The sequence below is a fragment of the Thamnophis elegans genome, chromosome Z (genome assembly GCF_009769535.1).
Source record: "Thamnophis elegans isolate rThaEle1 chromosome Z, rThaEle1.pri, whole genome shotgun sequence".
Lineage (NCBI taxonomy): Eukaryota > Metazoa > Chordata > Lepidosauria > Squamata > Colubridae > Thamnophis > Thamnophis elegans.
Genome location: NC_045558.1, coordinates 113121089 through 113148038, shown reverse-complemented (window position 1 = coordinate 113148038; position 26950 = coordinate 113121089). Strand labels below are relative to the sequence as shown.

At 44.5% G+C, this 26950-nt stretch overlaps 1 protein-coding gene across 1 annotated transcript; it reads right to left on the bottom strand.

The window, feature by feature from the left end:
- Nucleotides 1-15746: 15746 nt before the first annotated feature.
- On the bottom strand, nt 15747-19130 carry LOC116520865 (tubulin polymerization-promoting protein family member 2-like). Its single transcript, XM_032235291.1, has 3 exons — nt 18961-19130; nt 16898-17051; nt 15747-15929 (listed from the first exon to the last, which is right to left on the bottom strand). The coding sequence occupies exons 1-3, from the start codon at nt 19128-19130 to the stop codon at nt 15747-15749; spliced, it is 507 nt and encodes a 168-aa protein (XP_032091182.1).
- Nucleotides 19131-26950: the final 7820 nt, after the last annotated feature.

Genomic DNA, 26950 nt, shown 5'->3' with positions numbered 1-26950 from the left:
AAATGCTGGGCTAAATGCCACATTGGCTTGATGGAACAAAGTTATGCACTTCACATAATGTTACATTATCTAATAGCTATATAATATACAGAATATGATCCCCATTAAATTCCAATTAAACAAACCTCTCCTTTTTGAGCTATTTCCTTGCAGGATTCCTCAATGCTTTTAACAGTGGCTGAGCTTCTAATGTACTACCTTCATTGGAAAGGCTGGGATACATTCAGATATGTATCTGTCTTAAAAATAGCTCATGTTGAAATATAGAGTTAAACATTAGCACAGCAAATGTTTTATGACATTTTATATTATGTCATAAACTTTTATGATAATTTTATGTCATAAAATGTTTTCTAAATTTGCCAAATTTCAATTTCACAGAAGTCTGGGTCCTAGGTTTTTGATGCACTCTGTAAATTAGGTACCATTTGAGGTACATCGGTTGGAAAGATTCTGTCATATGATGTAACATTTCTTCCAGTTACAGGGATTAGAGGTTTAGTATGTCCCAAAAGTGCTTTTCCACAAGGCAGCTGGATTTTCTTGCTTTTCACGCAGATTAACAGAGTTGGAAGGGACCTTGCAGATCATCTAGTCCAACCCCCTGCCCTAGCAGGAGACCCTACATCTGCCTCTACTTAGGATCAAACTCACAACCTCCTGATTGTGAGGTGAGAGCTCCACCTCTCTTTGAAGATGTTTTGCTTCTCATGTAAGAAGCTTCTTCAACTCTGACTGGATGGTGAGGAATGGAAGGATTTATACTCCTTGCAGACAGCTAATCATTTGCATTCTTTTAGAGAGTCATTTGTGTAAAGACAGAGTGAATTAAGAGAAGAAATGAAAAGTTGGCCTTACTTCCCCAGCCTGGAATTTTTAAAAAAAAGATTTAGGCTGGATTGGTTTTTGCATCAGAAGAGTATATGGGGAGAAGCTGATGCCCAATTGCAGTTGTAGACAGTTACATGTAAAGAATTGGGAGAAGACACACATTTGAATGGAGATACCAATAGAAACAATGCAGATGATGTCATATCCCATAGAGGCCATCTACAGCATGTCAAAATTAAACAGCCCTTTCTCAACACAGGGTAGGGATTTGACATCATCTATCTCCAGTCTACAACACAGTTCTTTCACCACCTCCAAGAAGGGGCCACACCCATTTGCACTGCTCAGGTGATCCTGAGGACACAGATAAATCTCCTAGTGGCCTCAATGACTCTAAAAGAATGCAAATGGCCAGCTGTCTGCAAGGAGTATAAATCTTTCTATTCCCGACCATACAGTCAGAGCTGAAGAAGCTTCTTGGAGGAGAAGTGAAACGTCTTCAAAGAAAAACAAGGAAGTCCAATTGCCTCGTGAAAAATATTTAGAGTTTAGTAGTATACAGATGAAGCATGCGGCCAAAGGGCATCCAATTTGGTGCGCACATCCTGTTGTGTCATTCATTCAGATTTGGTGCTGTGTATCAAAGTGTTGTCCTATAATCTGCATTGTTTCTGTTGGTATCTCCATTCAAATATATGTGTCTTGTCACAATTTGTTACATGTAACTGTTTGCAACTGCAACTGGGCATCAGCTTCTCCCCACATATTCTTCTGATGCAAAAACTTAGGTTTGCCATTATGTCTTTTAAGAAAACTGGCAGAATTATTCACTAATTAGTTTAGTCCGTTAAGCAAGATGCAAACTTAGTGCTACACCCTGACACATTTAACCATAGGGTATGACTAGACCTGAGTAGACCAGGTTATCTTAACCTATCAAATTATATCAAGGTTTTCATAGCCTATCAAGTATTTTTCCTACAGCGAAAGAGGGCATCTCACAATAAAGTGCTCCAGGGGTGGGTTGCTGCCAGTTTGGCCCAGTTTGACTAAACTGGTAGTCGCGGTGGCGGGAGGCACACTTTCAGGAATGCTCAGAAGCATTGCGCGAGCACGATCAAACCAGTAGTAAACCAGTTAGCAACCTACCACTGAACTGCTCCTCTTAATTACTCCAATACAACCCAAATCTTTTTTTTTTTATTCCAGGCTGGGGAAGTAAGGCCAACTTTCCATTTTTTTCTCTTAATTCACTCTGGCTTTACATAAAACCTGGGAAGTTATCAAAAGCCCCCCACTTTCACCAAAAGCCCCCCACTCTGAAGGATAATCACATCTTAGATCAACGACAGCTCTGGAGAGCAAGATCTCTCTCAGCCCAATCATGGTATCCAAGGTGCCTTCTGTGGAATATGACTGGAATCAGTCCAAGCAGGCTGCCAATTTCCCTCACCATAACTGAGGGGTCCTGTTTTACTCATGGTCCTTCGAGTCAATACAAGAAATTGTAGAACTAAAAATGATCTCCAGAACTGGGGCATTAGCTCTCAGGAAGGCTACAACGAAGCCTCCAACCCATGCTGCTAGAGTTCACCCATTATTTTGTTTACAGGAAAGCATGCAAAGCATGGATTGAGGATCACTGAGTTCTAAATCACATAGTTGGGGTGGGGTGGGGGACGGACAAGTGAACTGTAAGATGAAGGAATTGGTGCCTAATTGCTTCTCCCTTGGCTAAGCCAGGTTTATTTTCACATTCAAGTTTTGTTTGCTTGGGCTTTCTCACCATCTCAAATTTGGTCCAGTTGTTTTTTTTTTTTAAGAGTTTCTCTGCTGACAAAGAGTGTCCTAATTCCTTTACATAATTTCCTTCCAATGTTCCCTTGGGCTGCAAAGAATAAAAAGCAAGAATAGCCCTCTGACCATTCACGTAGCACCACCTGGTGGTCAGTTCTATATAGGACATTGAAAGAGTAACTGGCATAAAAAGTTTTCCTCTGCTTCACCTTTTGATCTTGTTTTAGGCATTTCCAAGTTTCTCTGAACAAAGAAGCATTTTGAAACTTGGTCTTGACAATCCAGGAGATGGTTACACCATTCCAAATGGGTCTCTCTCTCTCTCTCTCTCCTCTCCTCCTCCTATTTATTTATCTGTCAAATATCTACACTGCCCATCTTACCTAAGGGACTACTAATAGATGTGAAAGAAGCAAACAAGTTGTTCTTAATTTTATTTATTTTGTACAAAATGCTGGGCATCAAAGGGGATTCTTATGTCTTCTCTGGATTTTTTAAATTATTTGTTTGGATTGGTTTTCTGTTTTTTTTTTTTGTTGTTGTTTGTTTTTGTTTTTGTCAGGAGATTGAAAAATATTGTACTCCCTTTCCCAATCCCCCCATCCCCATAGTAATGTTTCAAGATAAATTAGGCTAATAAATTGGCTTGAAGTGAGTTTCCATGGCTGGGTAGAGATTTTGGCTAAGATCTTCCCAATCTTAGTGCGACCCCTTAACTATTATATCATGAAGACTTTTAGCTCCTCAACCACAGAAATATTGCAGCTCCTATTAATATTTTTCAATTTTTAAATAGGAATTTGGTTGGAAGCTGCCCGGAGTTTGATATAAGATGGGTGACTATATAAAAGTCATTAACAAATATATATAAATAAACTTGACCACTGAATTGTTCTTTTTAGAGAATGCTTATGCCCTCTCGGTTTTCCCATTAATTCTCTTGCTCCAGATTAGCGAGCCTGCAGACAGAAGAGAGTATTATCTAACTTTACAGATAATCCTTGATCTTCAACCACTTCATTTACTGACCATTCAAAGTTACAATCAATTTGAAAAAAGTGACATACAACTGGCATTTACACTTTTAACTAAGCATTTAGTCAAAATTCAGGACATTGGCAAAAAACGGGCCCTATAGGCTGACTGGAAGCTTTGAAACGATCCATTTCCAGCTTCCAGAGGGCCTCCAGCGGGCAGTGGAGGCCGTTTTCGCCCTCTCCATGATCCAGGAAAGACTCCAAAGCCTGGGGAGGGCAAAAAACAGGCCCTATAGGCTGATTGGAAGTTTTGAAACGATCCATTTCCAGCTTCCAGAGGGCCTCCAGGGGGCGGGGGAGGCCATTTTCACCCTCTCCATGATCCAAGAAAGACTCCGGAGCCTGGAGATGGTGAAAAATGGGCCCAACAGGCCTACCAGAAGTTAGGAAATTTCTGGTAGGCCCGTTGGGCCCGTTTTTTGCTATCCCCAGCTTCCGGAGGCTTTCCTGAAGCCTGGGGAGGGCGAAAACTGCCTCCCCAGGCCCTCCGGAAGGCCAAAAATCAGCTGGTCGATTTTGTGGTTCGAAGTAGGAACGACGCAGAAGCCAGGTTTCCAAACAACAACAGGTTTATTTAACAGAAGAACGAACTGACAGCGATTCAAACGAGGCAAACACGCGCCAAGGTATTTATATAGTAATGTATCTATTATTAACCAATCAGTGGCCGAGTACTGGGCAGCAACCGCTGACGCAGTACCTCGGCCAATCAGGAAGGATTTGCGGCTAGCAACAGCCTCTGCTGCGTCCTAGCCAATCAGGGCGCAGCAGAGATGTTGCTGGCCCTTTTGCAAGGAAACTGTATTTAAGTAACTAATGAATATTTAACACCCCTTCCCCCCAGATCTGCGCATGCTCCTCGGGTGGAGCATGCATAGTCGCTTAAATAGGCGGGGCGGCGCCAGACCCGCCCAGACCTCCTCATTTCACCAGCAGTCGGAGGAGGAGGAGGACCTGCTCGTAGTAGCTCCTCCCCGAAGGGAGTGTAGCTCCGAGTGACGCCATCTTGGAATGGCCCAGAAGGCGGGCTCATCAACGAAGGTAGGCTGGGCCGGGGTGGCGCGTCCTCAGCTGTAGCGTAGGGAAAGGGAGGAGTGTCTGCGGGGGTAGGAGCGCAGGACGGCAAACCCTCTGTGGAGGCTTGAGAAGTCTGTGGCGCTACCCGACAGGGGGCGCTCGGGTAGGTCGGCCTGGGTTGGAGAAGGCCCATTGTCGAATTTTGTCGGATTGAGGAAACTCGACAGAAGTGTCAATGTCTGGTGGTGTTTGATAGGCCAGGCCTGGATTTGTGAAGGCCTGTGAATGCAACTCTGTATGTGAAGCGGCCGAGTTGTCCGGTCCTGAGTTGTTTGGTTCGCCGAGCTCTGTTGGGAGGCGCCTCCTCAATTGATCCAAGTGGCACCTCCACTCAGATCCGTTGGCCAATCTGACCCTGAAAGAACAGGGGCCAGTCGGGGCGTTTACTAAGGCTGGGACCCACCTAGGCTCCCCGGAGAAGGACCGGGCCCACACCAAATCCCCCTGTCTGAAGGAACGGGAAGGGAAGACCCCCAGGTTGCACGGCTGGTCCCCCGAATAGAGCGGATGGAGTCTATCCAGGGGGGTCCGCAGGCGCCGGCCCATCAAGAGCTCCGCGGGGCTTTTGTTGGTCGTTGGGCAGGGGGTGGAATGTTGGCTTAGCAAGTAAGCCGCCACCCTCGACTGCCAGTCGCCCCGGTCCATGCGGCCCAGGGCCTCCTTAGCTGAGCGGACCGCCCGCTCCGCCTGGCCATTACTGGCTGTGGGCGCATGTCGGATCCCTTGCTCGGCCAGAAACTCCTGAAACGTGGCGGCTGTAAACTGCGGCCCGTTGTCAGAAACAAGTATGTCTGGCAACCCCTGGGTTGCGAACAACCGGCGTAGGGTACTCTCGGCCGTGGTGGAGGTCATTAGCACCAGTTCCACCCACCGAGAGTAGGCGTCCACCACGATCAAGAAATTCTGGCCGTGGAAGGGACCAGCGAAGTCTACGTGGAGTCATGACCACGGGCCTCTCGGAGCCTCCCACTCGCGAGCAGGCCCGGCTGGGGGGTTTGGCCTAGAGAGTTGACACGTAGTGCAGCGGCCTACGTAGGCCGCTATCTCTGTGTCCAGCAATGGCCCCCAGACATAGCTGCGGGCCAGTGCCTTCATTCGCGCTATGCCTGGATGATCCTTGTGGAGCAGAGGCAGGACTTGGGGCCGAAGTGCAGCAGAGATCACGACCCGATCCCCCCAAACGAGACACCCCCCGTGAAGGGAGAGCTCCGCTTGCCGAGCTTTGAAGGGCCGAAAGCCCTCCGCCACCTTGTCCGTGGGCCATCCTCTCAGAACCCAGGAGCAGACCTGGGCGAGAATTGGATCGGCCTTAGTGTAGGCCGCGACATCCGCAGCCGAGATGGGTAGGCCGGAAGACGCTATGGACAGAACTGAGAGGGCTGGCACGGGGGTGGGGTCAGTCTCCGGCAGGGGGCAGCGGCTGAGGGCATCTGCGTGCCCTAGCTGCTTGCTCGGATGGTATTGCAGCGTATAGGAATACGCTGCGAGGAACTCCGTCCAACGTGTCATGCGGGGGGAGAGAATGGGGGGGGGGGGTCGGCTTGTCGCCTGCCAAAAGCCCAAGGAGAGGCTTATGGTCAGTGACAAGGGTAAAATGCCGACCGTAGAGGTAGTCATGGAACCTCTTAATCCCGGACACTGCAGCCAGAGTCTCCTTGTCGATCTGGCTGTAGTTGCGCTCCGCCGAGGAGAGTGTCCGAGAGTAAAAGGCCACAGGGGCCTCCGAGCCATTTGGGAGGACATGGCTCAGGACCGCCCCTAGACCGTAAGGGGAGGCGTCACACGCTAACGTCAGTGGCATCCTGTCATTATATTGAATCAGGACAGCCGCTGACGTCAGCGTCTCTTTGACAGCCGCGAACGCATGCGCTTCGCGGCTCTCCCAGCGCCAGGCCGCAGATCGGTCGAGCAACCGATGCAGCGGCTCGACTAGTGACGCCTTATGAGGTATGAATGGCGCGTAGAAATTGAGCAGCCCTAGGATCGCCTGCAGCTCCGCCTTGGAGGTGGGTGCAGGGGCGTTCCTAATGGCAGCGACCTTAGAAGGTGTAGGGTGGATGCCTTGGGCGTCAATCAAGAAGCCCAAGAACTCCACTCTAGGAACAGCAAACGAGCATTTGCTGCGCTTAAGTTTTAGACCCGCGCCCCTGAAACGCAGGAGGACCTTCCGTAGTATCTCGATGAGTTCTGAGCGGCTGGATGCAGCGATCAGAACATCATCGAAATACGGAACCATGCCAGGAAGCCCATGGAGCAAACGCTCCATAAGGCTTTGGAAGATCCCCGGGGCCACGGAAACGCCGAATTGAAGGCAGCGGCAACGAAAAGCCCCACGATGGGTGACGATGGTTTGGGCAGCCACCGCATCGTCATCCACCGGGAGCTGTTGGTAGGCCTGCGCCATATCCAGTTTGGCAAATGTGCAACCCTGCCCCAGGGAATGGAGCAGGTGTTGCACTACAGGGACTGGATAGGGGTTTGCCTGAAGGGCCAGGTTGATCGTCGAATTGTAGTCGGCGCAGATCCGCACTGACCCGTCCGGCTTGACTGGGAGGACAATGGGAGTCTCTCAGCGAGAGTGATCCACGGGTTCGATGACGCCCTGCGCCAAGAGCTTGTCAAGCTCGGCGTCAACCTTGGCCCTTAAGGCAAAGGGCACCCTGCGGGCCTTGAGCCGGATAGGAGCAACCTGGGGATCTAGGCTAAGTGAGATGGGGGTGCCTTTGTAGCAACCCAATTGGCCATCAAAAACATCCTTGAACTCAGACAGGACGTCCTCCAGGGAGGGGGAGACCACCCGGTGCACCCCCCCTATAGACAGACCCAGGGCAGGGAACCAGTCCAGACCCAGGAGGGCTGGCAGGGACTTTTTGACAACCAGGATAGGCAATTTGCCCCGGAAGGACCCGTAAACCACAGAAATGGGAAAAGACCCCAGGGTGGGGATGAGGTTCCCCTGATAGTCCTGCAGGGTCGTATCTGCCGGCAGGAGCTGGCTTTGGGAGACCTTAGGGCAGAGGCGGGAGAAGACAGCCCAGGACAGTAGGGAGCGGGAAGAGCCAGAGTCCACCTCCATCCTGCAAGGCTGACCTTCCAGCTGGACGGAGGCAGCGACCTTTCGGGCCCCGGCGGAGGCTTGACTCACGGCGCCCTCAGCGGTGGCCGGCTGGTAGATGGTGTGGCAGTCTTCAGCCCGCCTAGCGGGCCGCGGCGGTTGGTGGCGCGGCTGCGCTTGAGGCTGAGCGGTGGCTTGGAAAAAGGAAGGGGCAGGTAGAGATGCCCGGCACGCTTGAGCAATGTGCCCCACCTTATTGCACCTGCGGCAGATTGTATTACGGAAAGGGCAGGCCTGCAGCTGAGGCAGGCCGACACAGTGGCAGGAGGTGCCGCTGCTGGTGGTGGAGGTTTCTGCCTCGGCTGTGCTCGTAGCTGCCCCACGACTTCGGTGGAAGGGTCTTCCGGGGGTGGCAGCTCCTCAACCAGGCACGTCTGGGAAGGTGGACCGGCAGACATCTGGGCAGGCGTTGGCGAAGCCAGCTGTAGGCGCTCGATATCGGCCGTGGACTGCTCAGAGAGCTCGGCTGCTCTGGCAGTCTCCACGGCCTGCAGCAAAGTGATGTCTTGATGTCTAAACATCCAGCTCCGCAAGTTCACGTCTCGCACGCCGCATACAAATTGTTCTACTAAGTTCTCCTCCAGGTTTTGGAAATCGCACTGCGCTGCTGTTGTGCGAAGCGATTCCAGGAACTGGCTTATGGACTCGTAGGGTTTCTGTACACGGCGGCGGAAGGCAAAACGGCGTGCAATTTTTGATGGTGTAGGGGCGTAATGGCTTTTAAGTTTACCCATTAAATTGTCCCACCCCAGTTTGTAAGCGGGCCGCGGGGCGGCCACGGCTCTGGCCGACGCGAACATCGCAGGGCCACAACAGGAGAGAAAGAAACTACACTTTTCCTCTTCTGCCTGGCCATGGTTCTTGGACGCAATGAGGTAGCACTCGAAGCGCTCCATAAACCCTTCCCAGGTTTCTCTGGCGGAACCGAAGGGAGCAAATGGAGGGAGTGCTGATGCCATGGTGGCTCGTAGAGTGCAGGAAAAAAAAATAGCACGGAGCAGAGAGAAAAAATTCTTTCCGCCAGCGTTCGTGTGCCGGCAGGAGGTAGCGGCTTGTGCGGCTGGCTAAGAGTCTTCTCTTGCTTCACCTAGGCTCTGCGGGAATCGCTGGATCCCATCCTCGTCGCCAGTTTCGTGGTTCGAAGTAGGAACGACGCAGAAGCCAGGTTTCCAAACAACAACAGGTTTATTTAACAGAAGAACGAACTGACAGCGATTCAAATGAGGCAAACACGCGCCAAGGTATTTATATAGTAATGTATCTATTATTAACCAATCAGTGGCCGAGTACTGGGCAGCAACCGCTGACGCAGTACCTCGGCCAATCAGGAAGGATTTGCGGCTAGCAACAGCCTCTGCTGCGTCCTAGCCAATCAGGGCGCAGCAGAGATGTTGCTGGCCCTTTTGCAAGGAAACTGTATTTAAGTAACTAATGAATATTTAACAGTCGACACGCGCATGCACAGTGGAGCTGACGGCTCACATGCCAGCAGATATGGCTCCACATGCCACCTGTGGCACACATGCCATAGGTTCGCCATCACAGGTCTAAACAATATAGGTTCTTTACCCCACTCATTTTTATTATCTGTGTTCTTAAATGGAAAGTTACAAACTACAAAGTGAAAATAATATGAGTGCTTGATGTCACTATTGAACACATATCGGAACTAATTCCTTGAAATTAAATGCACACTGCAAATCATAGGAATGTTTTAAGAGATATATCGTTACTCAGACTTCTATACAGATGCACTTGAACCTATTACTAGCATTTACGAGATTTCTGGCAATTGAATAAACAATATCATTATTAAGAAGCAAAATGATAGATTTTTCTACGGTATTTCCCATTCTGATAGTTCTAGCAAAGTAGCAAAATCCAAATATAAACTCCTAGAGTTCCTGAATCCGATCCCATTCTCATGGCTGGAATCAAAATTAAGGCAATCCTGAACTGATTCTATACCCTTGAATTTTATCTGGAATAGATGGAAGCAATTCACAGCCTTCTGTTTTAAATGACATCCTCCCATTATGTTTTTCAACGATGCTATCATATCTCTCTTCGTTTCGGTCTTTTCAAGGCTAAGTATATCCAGGGCAGAGTCCATAAGAATCTACCTTTTAGTCGTAGCCCGATTGGTTGGTTGAGTTGGTGAAACTAACTACTGATAGTCCTCGACTTACAACCATAGTTGAGCCCAAACTTTCCATTGCTAGGCAAGATCATTATCAAGAGAGTTTTATCCCATTTCACAACCTTTCTAGCCACCGATGTTAAGTGAATCACTGCAGTTACTAAGTTAATAACACAATTGTTAAGTGAATCTGGCTTCCCTATTGACTTTGCTTGTCAGATGTTGCAAAAGGAGAATCATATGACCCTGGGACAGTGCAACCATCATAAATATAGTTGCCAAGTATCTGGATTTTGGTCATGTTAACTATGAAGATGCTTAAAATGGTCAAGTTACTTTTTTCATTATAAATTTGAATGGTCTGTGCACAGTAATGCCCTTAAAGCTTATTTGTGGAATGTACCCAGTGTTTCTCAACCTTGGCGACTTTCAGTCCTTTGGACTTCAACTCCCAGAAGTCCAAAGGACTGAAAGTCGCCAAGGTTGAGAAACACTGTACTATACTTTTGAAGAAATGTACCCATAAGTCTGAGCAGGAACTGGGAAAATAATGACAGGATTGCATCTAATGTCTATATTTTTTGCAATGAGAGACGGATCCTTGATTAATCTTCAGAATGTTGGCACGGGGTCTTATGAGCATCAGAATGGAAGGATTCAAGAAAGGAACAAGAAGTTCTTAAGTGACGAGCTTGGGGAAGGAGCTGGCAGTTTGGAAGTACTAGCCAAGAAAATAAAGAATTTATTTCTGAAAAATAATTGCTTTATGTCTACTAAGACAAGACTGGATAGACTGAATCACGACAGATTGAATACACTCATCAATCAAACCTGTGAAGGATATTTATTACAAAAAACAAAACCAATCCCGCCTAAGAATTTCTTGAAGTATATTCCTATGGACATGCAAGAAAAAGAGGCCTGGTGGCACAATGGTTAGAATGCAGTACAGTCCTCAACATATGACCACAATTGAGCCCAAAATTTATGTTGCTAAGTGAGAAAATTTGTTAAGTGAATTTTGCCACATTTTACAACTTTTACTGCTGCCTTTGTTAAATGAATCACTGCAATTGTTAAATTAGTAACACGGTTGTTAAGTGAATCTGACTTCCCCATTGACTTTGCTTGTCGGGGGATCGTAAAAGGGGATCACGTGATCCCGGGAGAGTGCAGCCGTCATAAATGTGAGTCAGTTGTCTGAATGTGACTCAATTGTCTGAGTGTAAATCACCTAACTACAGGGATGCTGAAATGGTCATAAATGTGAAAAATAATCCTAACTCACTTCTTTCAGTACCTTTGTAATTTCAAACGGTCACCAAATGAACTTTTATAAGTCAAGGACTATCTTATTGCATGCTAACTCTGCCTACTGCCAGAAATTTAATCCTGATGGTGCTTAAGGTTGATTCAGCCTTCCATCCTTCCGAGGTCAGTAAAATGAGAACCCAGATTGTTGGGGATAATACACTGGTATTTTAAACTGCTCAGAGATTGCTGCAAAACACTATCGAACAATATATAAGTCTAAGCGTTACTGCTATTGCTAAAACATTTTATTTCAGTAGTAAAGAGCTAATGTACTACAATGCTAAAATAATACATTAAAAGTGTCTTAGCAGTCTCACTGTAATGAAGGATGTTGACTAGATCAGCGATGGAGAACCTTTTTTGGCTCACATGCCATAATCAGGCATGAGCGCATGGGGGAGCGCAGGGGGGTCCTGGGTGGGTGTGCTGCACCCATAATGCAATGTGCAATCCCACAGCGTGCATGACAGGCACAACCCCCCCATTTTTGCATGCTTTTTTCACCCTCCCCAGGCTCAGAGGCTTTATAGGAGCCTGGGGAAGGTGAAAACAGCCTCCCCCGCCCCGCCTGGAGGCCCCCCGGAAGCTTCAGGATCTTCCCTGAGGACTCCGGGGGACTAAAAACGGCTCTACAAGCAAACCAAAAGTCACTTGGCTTTAAAAAATGGCTTAAAAAAAGGTTGAACTCAGCTTGCCAGCACGCGCATGCACACTGGCCAGCTGACAGAGCAACGCCTTGTGTGCCCTGACAAATGGCTCCACCTGCCACCTGTGGCACGCGTGCCATAGGTTCGCCATCCCGGGACTAGATGGATACTAACTGTACTAGCTCTTCCTTATGGAGTGAGGAGGCAATTTAGGATGGACATAAACTATGGAAGTTTGTAATGGGCTACTGCCCTCTGCTGGCCATTAAAGGAATTGTGTAGTATGAATGCTTATTGAGTAAGTGCCAGCTTGACCTGGTTGTCAATTTCTTCTTTTTCCTTCCACCTTTCCCAGCATTAGAGATTCCTCCAGAGAGCTAGTTATTTTCCAGATCAAGCCTGGTTATTTAGGCTTTGAGTGGGAATTCTGGATTTGTTTGATAATCCATTTGTTTCCTTAAATATTAATGATATACTCAGAAGTCTTCTCCAAAGTTTAAGAATCAACATCATGGGGAATACCATTGCCCACACAATTCTGAACTTGATAGATATAAACACTTCCCAGCATCTCAATACAGGAAGTTTTTGGGTTTTGAACAAGTTCCATTCTTAATTCTGTCTTTAATTTGAATTTGCATAGGTAGTCCTCAAAGTAAGACCACAATTAAGCCAAAAAATTATGTTGCTAAGTGAGATAGTTGTTAATTTTGTGTCCCATTTTATGATCTTTCTTGCCACAATTGTTAAGTGAAGCCCCGCAGTAGTTAAATTAGTAATGGCTTCCCCGTTGACTTTGCTTGTCAGAAGATCGCATGATCCTGGGACACTACAACCTTCATAAATATGAACCTGTTGCCAAGCATCCAAATCTTGATCATGTGATCATAGGGTTGCAGCAATGGTTATAAGTGTGAAAAACAGTCGTAAGTCACTTTTTTCAGTGATGTTGTAACTTTGAACATGCACTAAATGAACTGTTGTAAGTTGAGGACCACCTGTATGCAAGTCAGAATTTATATATAAGAATGGGCTATTAAAAATGGCAGACAGCATTGCCTTTCCCCAAGTTGACAAATCGCTGAAGCCATGCAGTGTTTTCATAAATTACTGAAAACCACTAACAATAGGCTTTTTATTAAAAGAACATATGACTTCAGTGATTCATAAAACATTGCATGGCTTCAACAGTTCATTTGCTTAAGGACAATGTCAACCACTTCTTTCAGTTAACAGGCAGCATATTCATATCCAAAGGTTGTCCCTTAAGTTAGACATTCTTATCTGGAGGATTACCTGTATCTTTTTCAAGACTTCATGGCTCCTTTCCCAAACTCTCCCAGAATCACTTGAGATGGGCAGCCATATAAATAAATAAATAAAGTTTGTAGGTCTGTGGTTCCTTCTTGAAAGTTACAATTGCAGCAAAGTTCCTGTAGTCATTCACCCTTACGATCAATTCAGCTTAACTTCCCTACTGGTTCGCAAATGTGAGCGCTCACACTCGTCACATCTGCACCAGGGGTGGTTGCTGCTGGTTTTACTACCGGTTCGCAACCCACGAGTGCACTGTTCAATGTAAATTGTTCTTCATGCATGCACTGAACAATTTACAGTGAAGTGCGCATGCGCAGTCACTAAAATCCAAAATGGCAGTGGCTGAGCGGCGGCGAGGGAACCGGTTTGGGGACATGGCAGGCCTGAGTTGCTGCCGGTTCTGCAACCCAGGCCTGAATTCCATTACCGGTTTGGCTGAACCGGGCCAAATCAGCAGCAACCCACCTCTGATCGGCACATGAGCAATGCTTGCGCATTACTTCGGGGCGGGTGGACAGAGGCTCCCACAGAAGCCGCTACTGGTTCACCCAAACCGGAAAGAAGTGGCCTTAAAATCACCTCTGGATCAATTGCAGAGATGCTGCAGTGCCCTCTCCCCACCCTCTGCCTATCTATCCTCCATTAGACGCACAGAGAGAGAGAGAGACAGACAGACAGACACACACACACACACACACACACACACACACAGATTCCCTTCAAGTCTTTTCCCCCACCCTATCGCGATGACCTCAGAAATGGCCAGCAAAAAAGCAGCTTTGCTTTCTTAACACAAACTCTGCAGCATTCTGCAATGGAATGCTGTTGTTGGAAGAAAAATCCAGTCAGGTTCCAAGCAGGGAGAAATATGCAGGAGCCTGCATGAGTTTGGAGGCAACCTGCAGGAAAGGAGGTGTCCATTTATTTAGGAATCAGAAGCAAAGTGACTCAGCATCGGTTCTGGAACAGCTGACACAGAACCCGATGCTGAGTCACTTTGCTTTTGATTCCTAAATAAATGGAGACCTTTCCTGCAGCCTGTCTCCAAATTGATTAATTCCTGTGTCTTTCTCCCGGCTTGGAACTGGATTTTTCTTCCAACATTGTAAAACTCACATTAAGAAAGCAAAACAAGATACTTTGTCAATGGGTCATGCAATGTGATTCCAGAATGGCCATCCTTTTGGCAGTCCTGAACAATCACTTGAGCGTTTCACATAACGGCCATCAAGACTTCTGACCATAAAGGGTAGGCTCCATTTTAGTTGTAAGATAATGACTACTTCTGCTCCAACATCTGTCACTTCCTGCTCCCATTAGTTTGTATGAGAAGTTAGGAGTTTGGGCACTAATGTGTTGCATAATGTGCATCACATAAACATGTTATAAAACAAATTCATGCCTCTACTTAAAAGCATTGGCAGAATGTTTTTAAGGATACTAAATGAGCCCAGATCATTTATCTTCTACACTTCATGTCTTGCCTTGCAAAAACATAATCTACAATAAATTGCAAGCTAAAATTAAATTAGGATATCATCCAGTAATATTGGCAGTTTCGGTTCATTGGCAGCAAGAACCAGTCTCCTCCATGAACTCAAAAAGGTTTACACGTGGGACACTGCTATGCCTTCTGTGCATTCCCTAAAGATTATACATATGTTTACATCCCATACTATTTTTCCCGTTTGGGGCTAACCGTTTTACTATTTCCTGGCTAAGAACAGGAAAAAGACTCAAAGATGCAACTGACCTAGTCATAGATCTGGCTCAAGCCTACACTATTTGGAGCATCCAATCAGCACAATGGAAGAAGGAGTAGGATGTCTAAAAAATGAAGCTTCATTATCTGTACAAGCCAATTCAAGTCCAGGCCCCAGAATTTCGATGAAGAAATTCAAAATAACCATATGTTTTTGTCTTCCAGATTTTGGCTAATATAGATGATGGCATTAAGTGAAGGATTCGTAGCCCAAAGGTTTGAACCTTATGCATACATATAGAGAAGCAAATATGATTGAAGTTTAAGGGCCTAACATCTTCATACCTAGAATAAGCATCTTTTGATAACCCGTAGGTCAATTTGACAGCTCAGACATAAGTTTTGCAAGTGAAAGATGCAAGTTAATTTTTTATCATTAAGCTTTTTAGTAGAGATCTAAATGAGAATCTGTAACAAAAGAACATTCAAAGTCAGTATGAAGAAACATTTGTGTCTTTGATTACGGCAATGAAAGGAAATGGGGCACAAGTATTAAAATGATGACATATTTTTTTCTATGCCTTGTTGAGTAAGACGTGGTAGATAATGAAGGATCTTCCAAAACAAGGGAACAATTCTAACCTTTTCCTCATTTAGATACCAATCACTTATAGTCTCACAAACACTAAACACAATAATTTAAGAGCAGGTGTTTATTGACATCTCCTTCCAAGGCCAAGGAGGACAGGCAGGAGGTCCCATTCCTCATTTAGTGGGTCTTATCATAAGTTCCACCTCCCTTATAAGCCCCAACATAGCCGCTGTTGTCAGTCAAGTCTGCACGCCCAGCAATCCCTTTGCCTTTGCCACTTTCATCAAAGCGTTCCTTGTGAGAACCCGTGTATTTGCTGGTGTCCGTCAGTCTGTCTACTGCACCAGCTGCAACAGTTTTCTGCAAGACAATTTTGCAAAGTGTCAGCTGCCGACTGTTGATGGGGTTTGGGGAAGGGAAGATGAGCTGAAGTTAAGCTGATTCTAACACATGGGAAATTCACAGGCCAGTACAAACGAACTAGAGGGAGAAGCAACAAATGGGATGTGTGGGCTTTATTCACGCCAAGAAGACCCATATTGGGTGAATCATTCTAGATTATGGGCTTTTTTAGGGGTTCTGCCAGCATGTTAACTGTTCCTAACACTGTGCTTTTCTGGAGGGGGGGGACATAGGAGGGAAAGGGGAGGGAGAGAGGATAGAATGTGGTTTCTTGTCACTTCAGTAATAGCTGAAGGTGCAGAGTAAAATCAGTGACATGTCCTGGATGAGAGGTAATGTGGTTTCTTCTGAGTATCATGTGAAATTTTTCCAAAAAAGAATTCACTGGTTTTGTTTCAATGCTGTTTGGTGAGCCACAAATAATTGGCTATAGCAATGTTACTAACGATGATCACAAGCTTGCAATCTATAAGAGGCCTTCCCTGCAGCTATATGATATGATCAGTAGCTTAGTCATCAAAAAGAATTAGAAGAAGAAATAAGAGAATAACAGAGTTGGAAGAGACTTTGGACTTCTTCTAGATCAACCCTCTACTCAAGCAGGAGACCCTATACCATTCCAGACAAGTGGCTGACCAGTCTCTTCTTAAAAGCCTTCAATAAATGATGGAGCACCACAACCTTTGAAAGCAAGTTGGTCAGGAAAGTGATTACAGTGGGAAGAAAGGAAGAGCAAGAAATACGGGGAGAAATCAGCAGGGCATGATGGGCAGCCATATAAATTAAATTAAATAATAAACAAAAACAAATTGGGTAGAGGGATTACAGTTAAAGAATGTAATGTATCTGAATATGTCTTGCTCAGGTATCCCTGGCACCATCATTGATTGGCTGCATCCCTCACGTATGGGGAGCTCTTCACTCACCGTCGCTCCTACATTGCCTGGTTCTTTGCCCTCCATCAACTGGTGAGTGGCCTGCAAAGCCTCCTCTGCGGACTTTCCTTTGAAGCGTTTAACACTCAGCTCTCTTATTGCTTCTTGGAACTCTGAATATGTGATGTTGCGAGCAGTCTTAGCCCTGGGAATACACCAACACATCAACTCTGACCCTCAGTACAAGACAAACCGTGAACAAGGCATCCAAGAATTTACAAAGAAGATAGTATTATAAACAATCATTTCAAGACAATTATGCTATTAATCAAACATAATGGGGGAGGATAATTGTCCAATTAATAAAACATAGTGGGGGGGCAGAATTATTTACAAACAGAAGATGGCATGCCAGGAAAGTAATTTCTAGTTCTGATGTTACTTTTCTGTAACATTCTTTACAGTAGGTTTCTATTTGCATGTTCTTTTTAAGCAGCCAGTTAAAGGAGGACAGTGATACCTTCCTGTAATGGTTAAAATGACCTTGGAAGACAGGAGGAAGATCTGCAACCTAAATAAAAGAGACTAAACAAAGAAAGGACGATGAAATACTTAGTCTTGGAAAATTGGTGTCAGATTTGTGATGTAATCCAGACAAGATGTACAGGGATGAACTGATCCTAAATTATTGTAAGGTTACATTAACACAATCTTGCAAAAATGAAATCATTTGAAAAAAGTAAGGTTCTCCATTTAGGCAAGAAAAACAAAATCCACAGGTATATGGTACCTGGCTCAATAGTAGTAACTGTGAGAGGGATCTTGGAGTCCTAGTGGACAATCATTTAAATATGAGCCAGCAGTGTGCAGCAACAGCCAAACAAGCCAACACAGTTCTAGGCTGCATAAACAGAGGGATAGAATCAAGATCAGGTGAAGTGTTAATACCACTTTATAAGGCCTTGGTAAGGCCACACTTGGATTACTGCATCTAATTTTGGACACCACGATGTAAAAAAAGATGTTGAGACTCTAGAAAGTGCAGAGAAGAGCAACAAAGATAATTAGGGGACTGGAGGATAAAACATATAAAGAACATTGCTGAAATTGGGTATGACTAGTTTGATGACATGATAGCAGTGTTCCAATATCTCAGGGGGTGCCACAAAGAAGAGGGAGTCAAGCTAAAGCACCTGAGGACAGGACAAGAAGCAATGGATGGGAACTAATCAAGGAGAGAAGCAATCTAGAACTAAGGAGAAATTTTCTGATAGTTAGAACAATTAATCAATGGAACAACCTGCCTCCAGAAGTTGTAAATGCTCCAACATTGGAAGTTTTTAAGAAGATATTGGATAACCATTTGTCTGAAATGGTATAGGGTTTCCTGCCTAAGCAGGGGGCTGGACTAGAAGACCTCAAAGATCCCTTTCAACTCTGTTATTCTATTCTATTCTCCCTTCTTTTTTTAGTCTCCAGAAAACAAGGGACATTCCCATTCAAAATGCTTCTCATGCATTTCCCCCCCACCTACAAACCGCTCACCTGCCTTATTACCCTTTTGCCTAGGTTGTGGGCCTTCCTCTTGTATCCCAAGGTCATTCCCACATACCATTATACTTCTACACAATTCTATTGAATCGGGATACCACATTATCTTGCATTATTTTGCTTCCTGAGTAGATCTGCCTTCAGCTTTTTATGATTACAAACATGGCTTCTCCCAATTCATATTGGCAAGATCCTAGTTACCTTCATGTCACACACACACCCTGGTCATTTTAAAGCCACCTAGATTGTATATTTATGAAGGTTTATATGGGGAAAAGAGGTACGTATCACTTTAATATTGGATCAAATAAATGAATTTACGTGGCCTCAACTATAGGCTGGGGGTGAGGAACAGACCCTGCATTGTGGACATGTCCTTAAGAAATGGCTACCAAGGCATCTCTGACAGTGAAGAGACATGAAAATATGCCTTGACTGAAACAAAATTATCTGGCTCACAATTTAAAAACAAGAGCAATGTGGCAGTAATCATTATTTACACATTAGCGTCGTGGTTGGATGCCTGTCCACAAATATATACACACATCAACCCTTCAGCTCACTTGACTTTATTGAAGACAATGTCCACATCAGTGCTGGTCACTGCTTTGCCATCCATTACACCACATTCCTTCAACATCTTGGAGAAGTTCTTGCCTGTCATGTCATTGCCTGTGGCAGCTGTGTCTCCATACACCGCAAATTTGCGGAAGGCTTTTTCCAGTTCTGACATCCTCTACACTTGGGAAAAGGAAACAAAAGGAGGAAGCAAGAGAACTTGCAGGACTTGCTCATATGTTCACCCCATCATGGCCAAAGCAAGGCCAGAAGGTGAGTTAGTTGCTAAATGGCACTATCAGGATTTCATAAGATAGATCTCCTGGATAGGAGGAAAGTAATTGAGATAGGTAACTTGGTGCCTTTCAGCTGTTCTGAAAAATTCTGAGAGCCCCAGCCAAAAAATTCTACAGGATTTGATCCCATATGCATTATGCTCATATATAGCTGTAAATACATATAAATTACTGGTTCTGAAATGATAGAAAGTGTGTAGGAGATGACCAGACTGAACCTCATGGAAGGGTCAAACCCATTTTCAGTCTTGAGTTTCTGCATGCCCACAAGAGATCTAAATCTAGTTCACCTTGAATTCTGTTGACTCTTACCTACTGCCAATTTGGTTTTATTGTTAGTAGTTCAGATTCTAGTAGAGAGTTTAAATTTGCATAACCTATATATTCATTTGAACTGCCTGGACTCCTGATTTCCACACTTGAAAAAATATCACAAAATACAGCCAAGTAAGTGCTCCAAACTAGAGACCCTTATGGTTCCAGTTCCATTGGGATCTTGAATCATTAATCATGAATGGTTAGCACATTAATCATTCAGGTGTTCTATTAGCCAAAAATAAAATTATCAATTCAATGTAGAATATTTTAGGCTTATGACATACAATGACATGAACTATCATTTGGAATTCAGTAGTTAGCGTTAGCGTTACACAAAAATCTTCAACAATGAAGAATCTAGAGGGAATTGAATACATTCCATTGATTAAGGAACAGCTTTCAAAGAAATGTGAGGGAAGCAAGTGGGTTTTGAGAAGCGATTCTCTTTAATGGAGCAAATACAGAAGTAATTGGACTTTGTTTTTTCTTTGAAGATGTTTTGCTTCTCATCTAAGAAGCGTCTTTATATTCCTAGAAGACAGCTGGTCATTTGCATCCTTTTAGGGGGTTGTTTAAGCACTTGGAGGTTTATCTGTGTCCTCGGGGTCACCTGAGTAGTGCTGGTATATAAAATAGGACTCAAAATTTTGTTTTTCCGTTTTGCCCATTTATAAATGAATTCTGGTCTGGTCATGAGTGAAAAGTACTGCCAGATTCTTAAAGTCATGTCTGACTTGCAATTATTTTCAATAATTTGGATCTCATGACATTAACCAGAGCAGTATTTCTCAACTTGGCAAGGACTTCAACTTCCAGTATTCCCCAGGCCAGGTTGAGGAACACTGGATCAGAGTATTGGGACTTAGGCAAAGTTGAGCCATTTGGGATGCAGTTGGAGAGGATACATTTTTAAAAAGTAGGGGGTCAAAATTCCATGTTTGGTAGCAGAAAGACTAAAAATAAATCAGCAATATAATAAAGCCCTTTTATCATTTATGATGGGGCTATATTTGTCTCATCGTGTGCAATTCTGGTTGCCACATCTTAAAAAAAAAGTGTAGTGATAAAAAAGCGGAAAGAAATGCAGCTAAATTATTTAGGGTCTACCACAACTTCCATAGGAAGAAAGACAACAATGCCTGAAGCTTTTTAGCTTGGCATGAAAGGAGACACCTTACAGAGCTATACAGTATAGAAAAATTATGCACAATATGGAAAATGCAGATATAACTTTTTCTCCTTCCTCACAATGATAATATGGGGTCATCTTTTAAATCTAAATGCAAGATTTAGAACTGATAAAAGAAAGGTATATATATATATATATATATATATATATATATATATATATATATATATATATATATATATATATATATATATATATATATATATATATATATATATATATATATAAACTTTTAAAAACACCGTAAGATAGAGCAAACCTTCTGAGCTTACTTTGGGAATGGCAATTGGATTCTGGATCTCATCAGTCTTACATTAAAATTGTCCAATGTAACCAAGCAAAAAAAATCCTTCCTCAAAAAAACAGAGCAACACAATTTATAACTAAAATCATTTTTCTCTTACATATAAAATAGCCATCCCTTTCCCACTTCCTTCATCCTCTCAAAAACCTTTGCATAACTGACTGATTTTATTATTATTATTATTTGTACATCTTGACTTTCTTTAAGGATTCATGACTGGTATCCATGGGTGTTACTCTTTTTCTATTCAAGGGAATGTCTAAATGTAACCAAGATAAAATGCCTTCAAGACCCTTAAACATGCTAGATTAAATCTATCCCTTCCTGCCAGCAAGGCTGTGAAATGAGGTATAGAGGACTTTCTTCCAATGATTGGTTCAAAAATGGACTTACCTAAATGGCCTTGGGGCCCCCTGCCTTACTCTTTCTTGAATATGTTCCTCCTAGGAAGGACAAGGCCTGCTTTGAGTTTGAACCACCAGGGGCTTAGGAGTTTACTTTACAGTGGGAACTGTGACTTTATCAAGTTATCTATGACATCATGGCTGGTCTCACTTTGGTAATCTGATTTCCTTTCAACTACAGATGGCCTGTGGTAAGAAGGTTGGTTAGCTTCAAATGTTCTTGGCATTTCAGATCCAAGCTACATATCATTTTCTAGGAAGAAGCTGGGGAAAAGTCATTATGAGGAAATAAGGTATCTCATCCATAATTGTTGCATGACCATTAGTTTAGCATTTTGACAGATTATAGAGAGATCTGTATGTTAGTTGTAAAACTCTTTGAATATTAGTAGTGATGCAAAATAAACCCTTATTCCTTTTAGTGTAGTGCTTTCAAAGGGAGGAAGGGGGAAAGGAAGGAAGTTTTTTTTAATTTTTATTTTAAACACACAAATACAAAGACTGACTGCATTTATACAACATGGAAGGAAGGGTTTTAATTATAAGTGTATATAATTATTTACAAAGGTTTTGTCAGCTTTGGAAGCCATATTAACACCGGAAGCATCCACGCTGCCACACTCTTGTGCTTGGGAAATTAGGAGGGGACTTAGTAGAGGGAATGTAATTAGGCATAATAACATTCTTCTTTTCGGTCAAGGTCATGATATTCCTGCACCTGGAGGAGGAGTGGTTGAAGTGATGTCTCGAGTTGGGATGGATTGTGTTTGGACCATGTTATGGACTGATGGGTGCAGGAGCTGGGTTTGGGCTTTTGGTCTACTGAGGGAAAGCCCAGAATTCTCCGATTTGGGTTGTCCCAGATGTGCCAGTATAAGCACTCTAATAAAAGGGAACTTTGAGAAAATGCCTATCTCAGAGTTTTTAATTGGAGTTGGGTTCTTCGGGAACACTGACAGGTTTATTTTATTTTATTAATGCCTATAATAAGAGGCTTGGGACAGTTAACCTGAAAAATAGGGGAAAAATAAATAGGGGATGCAAACATAATTTATTTCATTTCCCTTGTCTTCTTTCCTTGCTTGCCAGTAAGGAGCCCAGTTTATGTCAGTGGTTGTTTCACTCATGTTGCCCAGAGTTAAGTCAGTGGACACCAGACAAAACTATTCCCAGGATAAGTGGTGGCAGTTTTAACTGGGAGCAGGAAAATAGACAGCCTGTGGGAGAGGAGCCTGAAAATCTGCATCTTGCAATTCTTATCTGCTCAGCCCTACTGCTACAAAAGGCTTAAACTGCTGTTACCATTCTTGCCTACAATATCTAGATGCCAGAAATATTTTTAAAAAATATTAATTCTTTGCTTCCCTCCATAGGTTATCCAGATTTTTGCAGCCCATAGCTTCATGCCCTATTTAAAATTTGCAAAACCTCATGTTAATAAAATAACCCATTCACTCCCACAAGTGTGCTCGTTTCTAAGGCTACAACTACTGTAAGATAGGGAATCGGGTTAAGAACAGGCAATCTATGACCCAAGCAACTGACTGAGGCTGCTGGCATTTTAACACACCAATATCTGGAGAGCCACTGGTTCCTAAAGTTAAGGGGCTTGGTAATTTCTCTGTATTACGTGTGTGTATGTGTGTGTGTATACAGTATATATATAGTATATGTATATACATACATACATTATATATATATGCAGGTTTTGGTGTATTCGGATCTGCATACCTGTATCCAGGAGAAATAGGTATGTATTGTGTCACAGGCTAGCTGATGTGAGCTAAATCCCATATTTGGGCATACCAGGGGTTGTGACACAATACATACCTATTTCTCTGGCTTAGCTGATAAAGGAGGAGAGCCTGTGGCTTAGTGGCTAATACAACGGCCTGATATATAATACAGCCAAGGTTTGATTCCCAATAAGGGTATGGCTAGCTGATGAGAGCTAAATAGCTTGAAATAGATCTATACTAGTCTCCCTTTATTTATTTATCAGCACAAATGCAACACACACACACACACACATATGTAAGATTGAGATTGTCTTGGCAACATTTCAGCGAGGTCCCACTCGCCATCTTCAGGCTGGTGTTTTGGGCTTAAAGCGTGATCGGAGCTGCCATCTCTCTACAAATCTTGGGGGGGGGGAGTGCTGGCCCCATTTCAGCAAGTGGATTGATTGGATGTGTGGCTGTATCATGATTGGTAGATTGGTTCTGGCTGTGGGTCCGTTGTTGTTTTGTGTTGTAACGGCATGGGTGGTGGGTGGGGCTCATTTGTTTACCAGGGATGGTTTCCAGATGTCTGGTAGACGGGAGGTATCATCACATTTATTCATGTTGTGGGGGTGTTTCTCTATTTTGATAGCTTCCATAATTATTCTCTTGTTGAAGTGTTCAGTTTTGGAGATTAACCTGGTTCCTTCAAAATTAATTTCATGTCCTGTAGCTTTTTTTTATTTTTTTATTTTAATTGAACAAAAACACAAAAAAAGAATCATCCTTCATTACATCTTGTAGAAAGCATGCCAATTGGTTACAGATAACTTTCGTGCATTTCTTCCATTTCTTCTCTCAGGAATAGGGCGGCATACAAATTGAATAAACATCCAACATCCAACACAGTCATTACTTATAGTTCATATTAGATTATACAATTTAAGTCAAAAATCTTTCTATATCTTACTGTCACGCCCCACTCCATTCCATAATTAGGAAAGAAGACCAAGAGACTCCATGGGTTGGAAATCCAAAGTACTTTTACTAATTATAAATGGTAAGCGAGCAGTAGTGAAGCAAGATCTGAATAATATGGCGCGAAAGCAATTGATATATGGCAAAGCCCGTTCCCCCCCCTTAGGATCAAAGCTCCAGTCCAATCATAAGTCCTTCAAATGTCAGGTGTGAGATAACTTCAAAAAGACAGGCCAAGATGGAATGTGAAGGCCGTTGATGCAGGCGGGAAACACGTACGCATGCGTAAACCCCAACGACTGGAACATCCTAGAACATTCCTGCAGCAGACCTCCAGCACATCAATTAAAACCCTCCCACATACACGCCCCCCCCCTCCCGTTTCATGGCAGCTGAAGCAGCAGCAAAGCAGAAGCTGACATCCGGCCGTCCCCCGGAAAAAGGCTGTCAGGCCTGGAAGAAAAATTAAACAAAACAGACAACACAGAAGAAAACAGACAAACAACAAAGAAACAAGAGAGGGAAAGGAGAAAAGTCAAGGCTTGTCGGGATAAGCAGCATAAAATTTCCGAAGCAAGCGGGGAGCACGAACGTGGGACTTATCAACCCATTCCGTGTGGGAGGGGGGAAAATGTTTCCAAGCCACAAGGTATTGGATGCGATTGCGGTGCCTGCGGGAATCCAGAATGTCCCGGACTTCAAAATGACGTTCCCCATCAACAAGCAACGGAGCAGGTGGAGGGTCATCTGCGGGCCGCAGATGAGGCTTGATACTGGCTTGATGAGGTTGATATGGAATACCGGATGGATCCGATTAAGATGTTTGGGCAATTGCAAACGAACCGAAACAGGATTGATAACTTTCAAAATCGGGAAAGGGCCAACATACTTGGGACCCAATTTCTTAGACTTCTGTGTGGTATGCAAGAATTTCGTAGACAAATACACTAAATCACCAACGTGGTACTCATAAGGCTGAGAGCGTTTCCTATCAGCCTGCTTCTTATGAGCCTTGTGGGCTGCGTCCAAGGTGGAACGAGTGAGGGGCCAAAGGCGACTGAGACGTTCACACCAGTCCGCCACGGAAGGAACCTGAGGCCGGGCCGTAGGTAGTTCGGGGATAGGAACAAAATCATGGCCATAAACGACCCTGAAAGGGGTGAACCCAGTGCTGGAGTGAACCGAATTGTTATAGGCCACTTCAGCGTGTGGTAACAAGTCCACCCAATCGTCCTGTTGATAATTGATGAAACAACGTAAATATTGTTCAAGGACGGAATTAGTACGTTCACAGCCGCCATTAGTCTGAGGATGGTAGGCGGAGCTAAGGCCCTGGGCGGAGCCAATACGCGTGAGGAACTCCTTCCAAAACTTGGAGGTGAATTGGACTCCACGATCGGAGATAATACGGTCGGGAACGCCATGCAAGCGGTATATGTGGGAAAGGAAGAGCTTAGCCAAGGCCTTGGCGGAAGGAATCTTGTGGCAAGGCACGAAGTGAACTTGCTTGGAGAACAAATCAGTAACCACCCAGATAACCGTGTGCCCCTGGCTCTCGGGAAGGTCCACAATAAAGTCCATAGAAATCTCCTTCCACGGGGCAATGGGGCGGGCGACGGACTGTAGAAGTCCGTGTGGTTTCCCCGGAGGTTTTTTGGTGGTAGCGCAAACCGGGCAACTGGAGACATAAAGTTCAATGTCCTTTTTTAAAGAGGGCCACCAGAATTGTCTCTTCACGAGGTGCAAAGTTTTCACGAATCCAAAATGACCCGCCATCCTGGAGTCATGAGCGCGACGAAGGACCACAAGACGTAAGGAAGCGGGGATGTATAATTTAGCTCCAATCCACGGAAGATCGTCTCTCATGGTGCATTCGTCCCGATGGTTCAGGAACCAGTCGTCTTGAGGGAGAGCTGCTTTGAGGTCAGAAAGCAGGTCGTGAGGCACGTCCTTCTGGGCCTTGGTCTGGTGACGTGTGAGCACCGGAGCCGCCAAGAGCGGTTGGACGATACTAAGCTTGGAACAATTATACTGAGGTAACCGGGACAAAGCATCGGCCATGAAATTCTTTCCACCCGGGATATACTTCAGAGTGAAATTGAAACGGTTAAAATATTGGGCCCAACGCATCTGCTTTGGGGAGAGACGGCGAGGCGTGCGCAACGCCTCCAAATTTTTGTGGTCAGTCCACACCTCAAAAGGGTGTTTAGAGCCTTCAAGGAAGTGGCGCCAAGTAGCGAGGGCCCAACGAACTGCAAACGCCTCTTTCTCCCAGACCGCCCAGCGTCGTTCCGTGTCAGTGAGTTTACGTGAGGTGTACGCGCAAGGCTGTAAGGTACCCTGGTCATTGGCTTGTAGCAGAACAGCCCCAACTGCGACATCACTGGCATCAGCTTGGACAACGAAGGGTTGGTTGAGGTCAGGATGTTTAAGAACTGGTTCAGCGGCAAAAAGGCGTTTAAGCTTTTCGAACGCCCCCTGGCATTCCATGGTCCAGTCCAAAGGCTTACTGGGTTTAGGTTTTGGGTCGCCTTTAGTTTTGAGCAAATTAGTAATAGGGAGAGCAATGTCGGCAAAAGAGGGAATAAATTGACGGTAGAAATTAGCGAAACCCAAAAATTGTTGCAGTTGTTTACGAGTTTTGGGAGCGTCCCATTCAGTGACGGCCTTTACCTTCTCAGGGTCCATTTCAACTCCATGAGGGGAGATACGGTAGCCCAGATAGTCAATAGTAGTTTGGTGAAACTCACACTTAGACAATTTGGCATACAAGTTGGCTGCACGG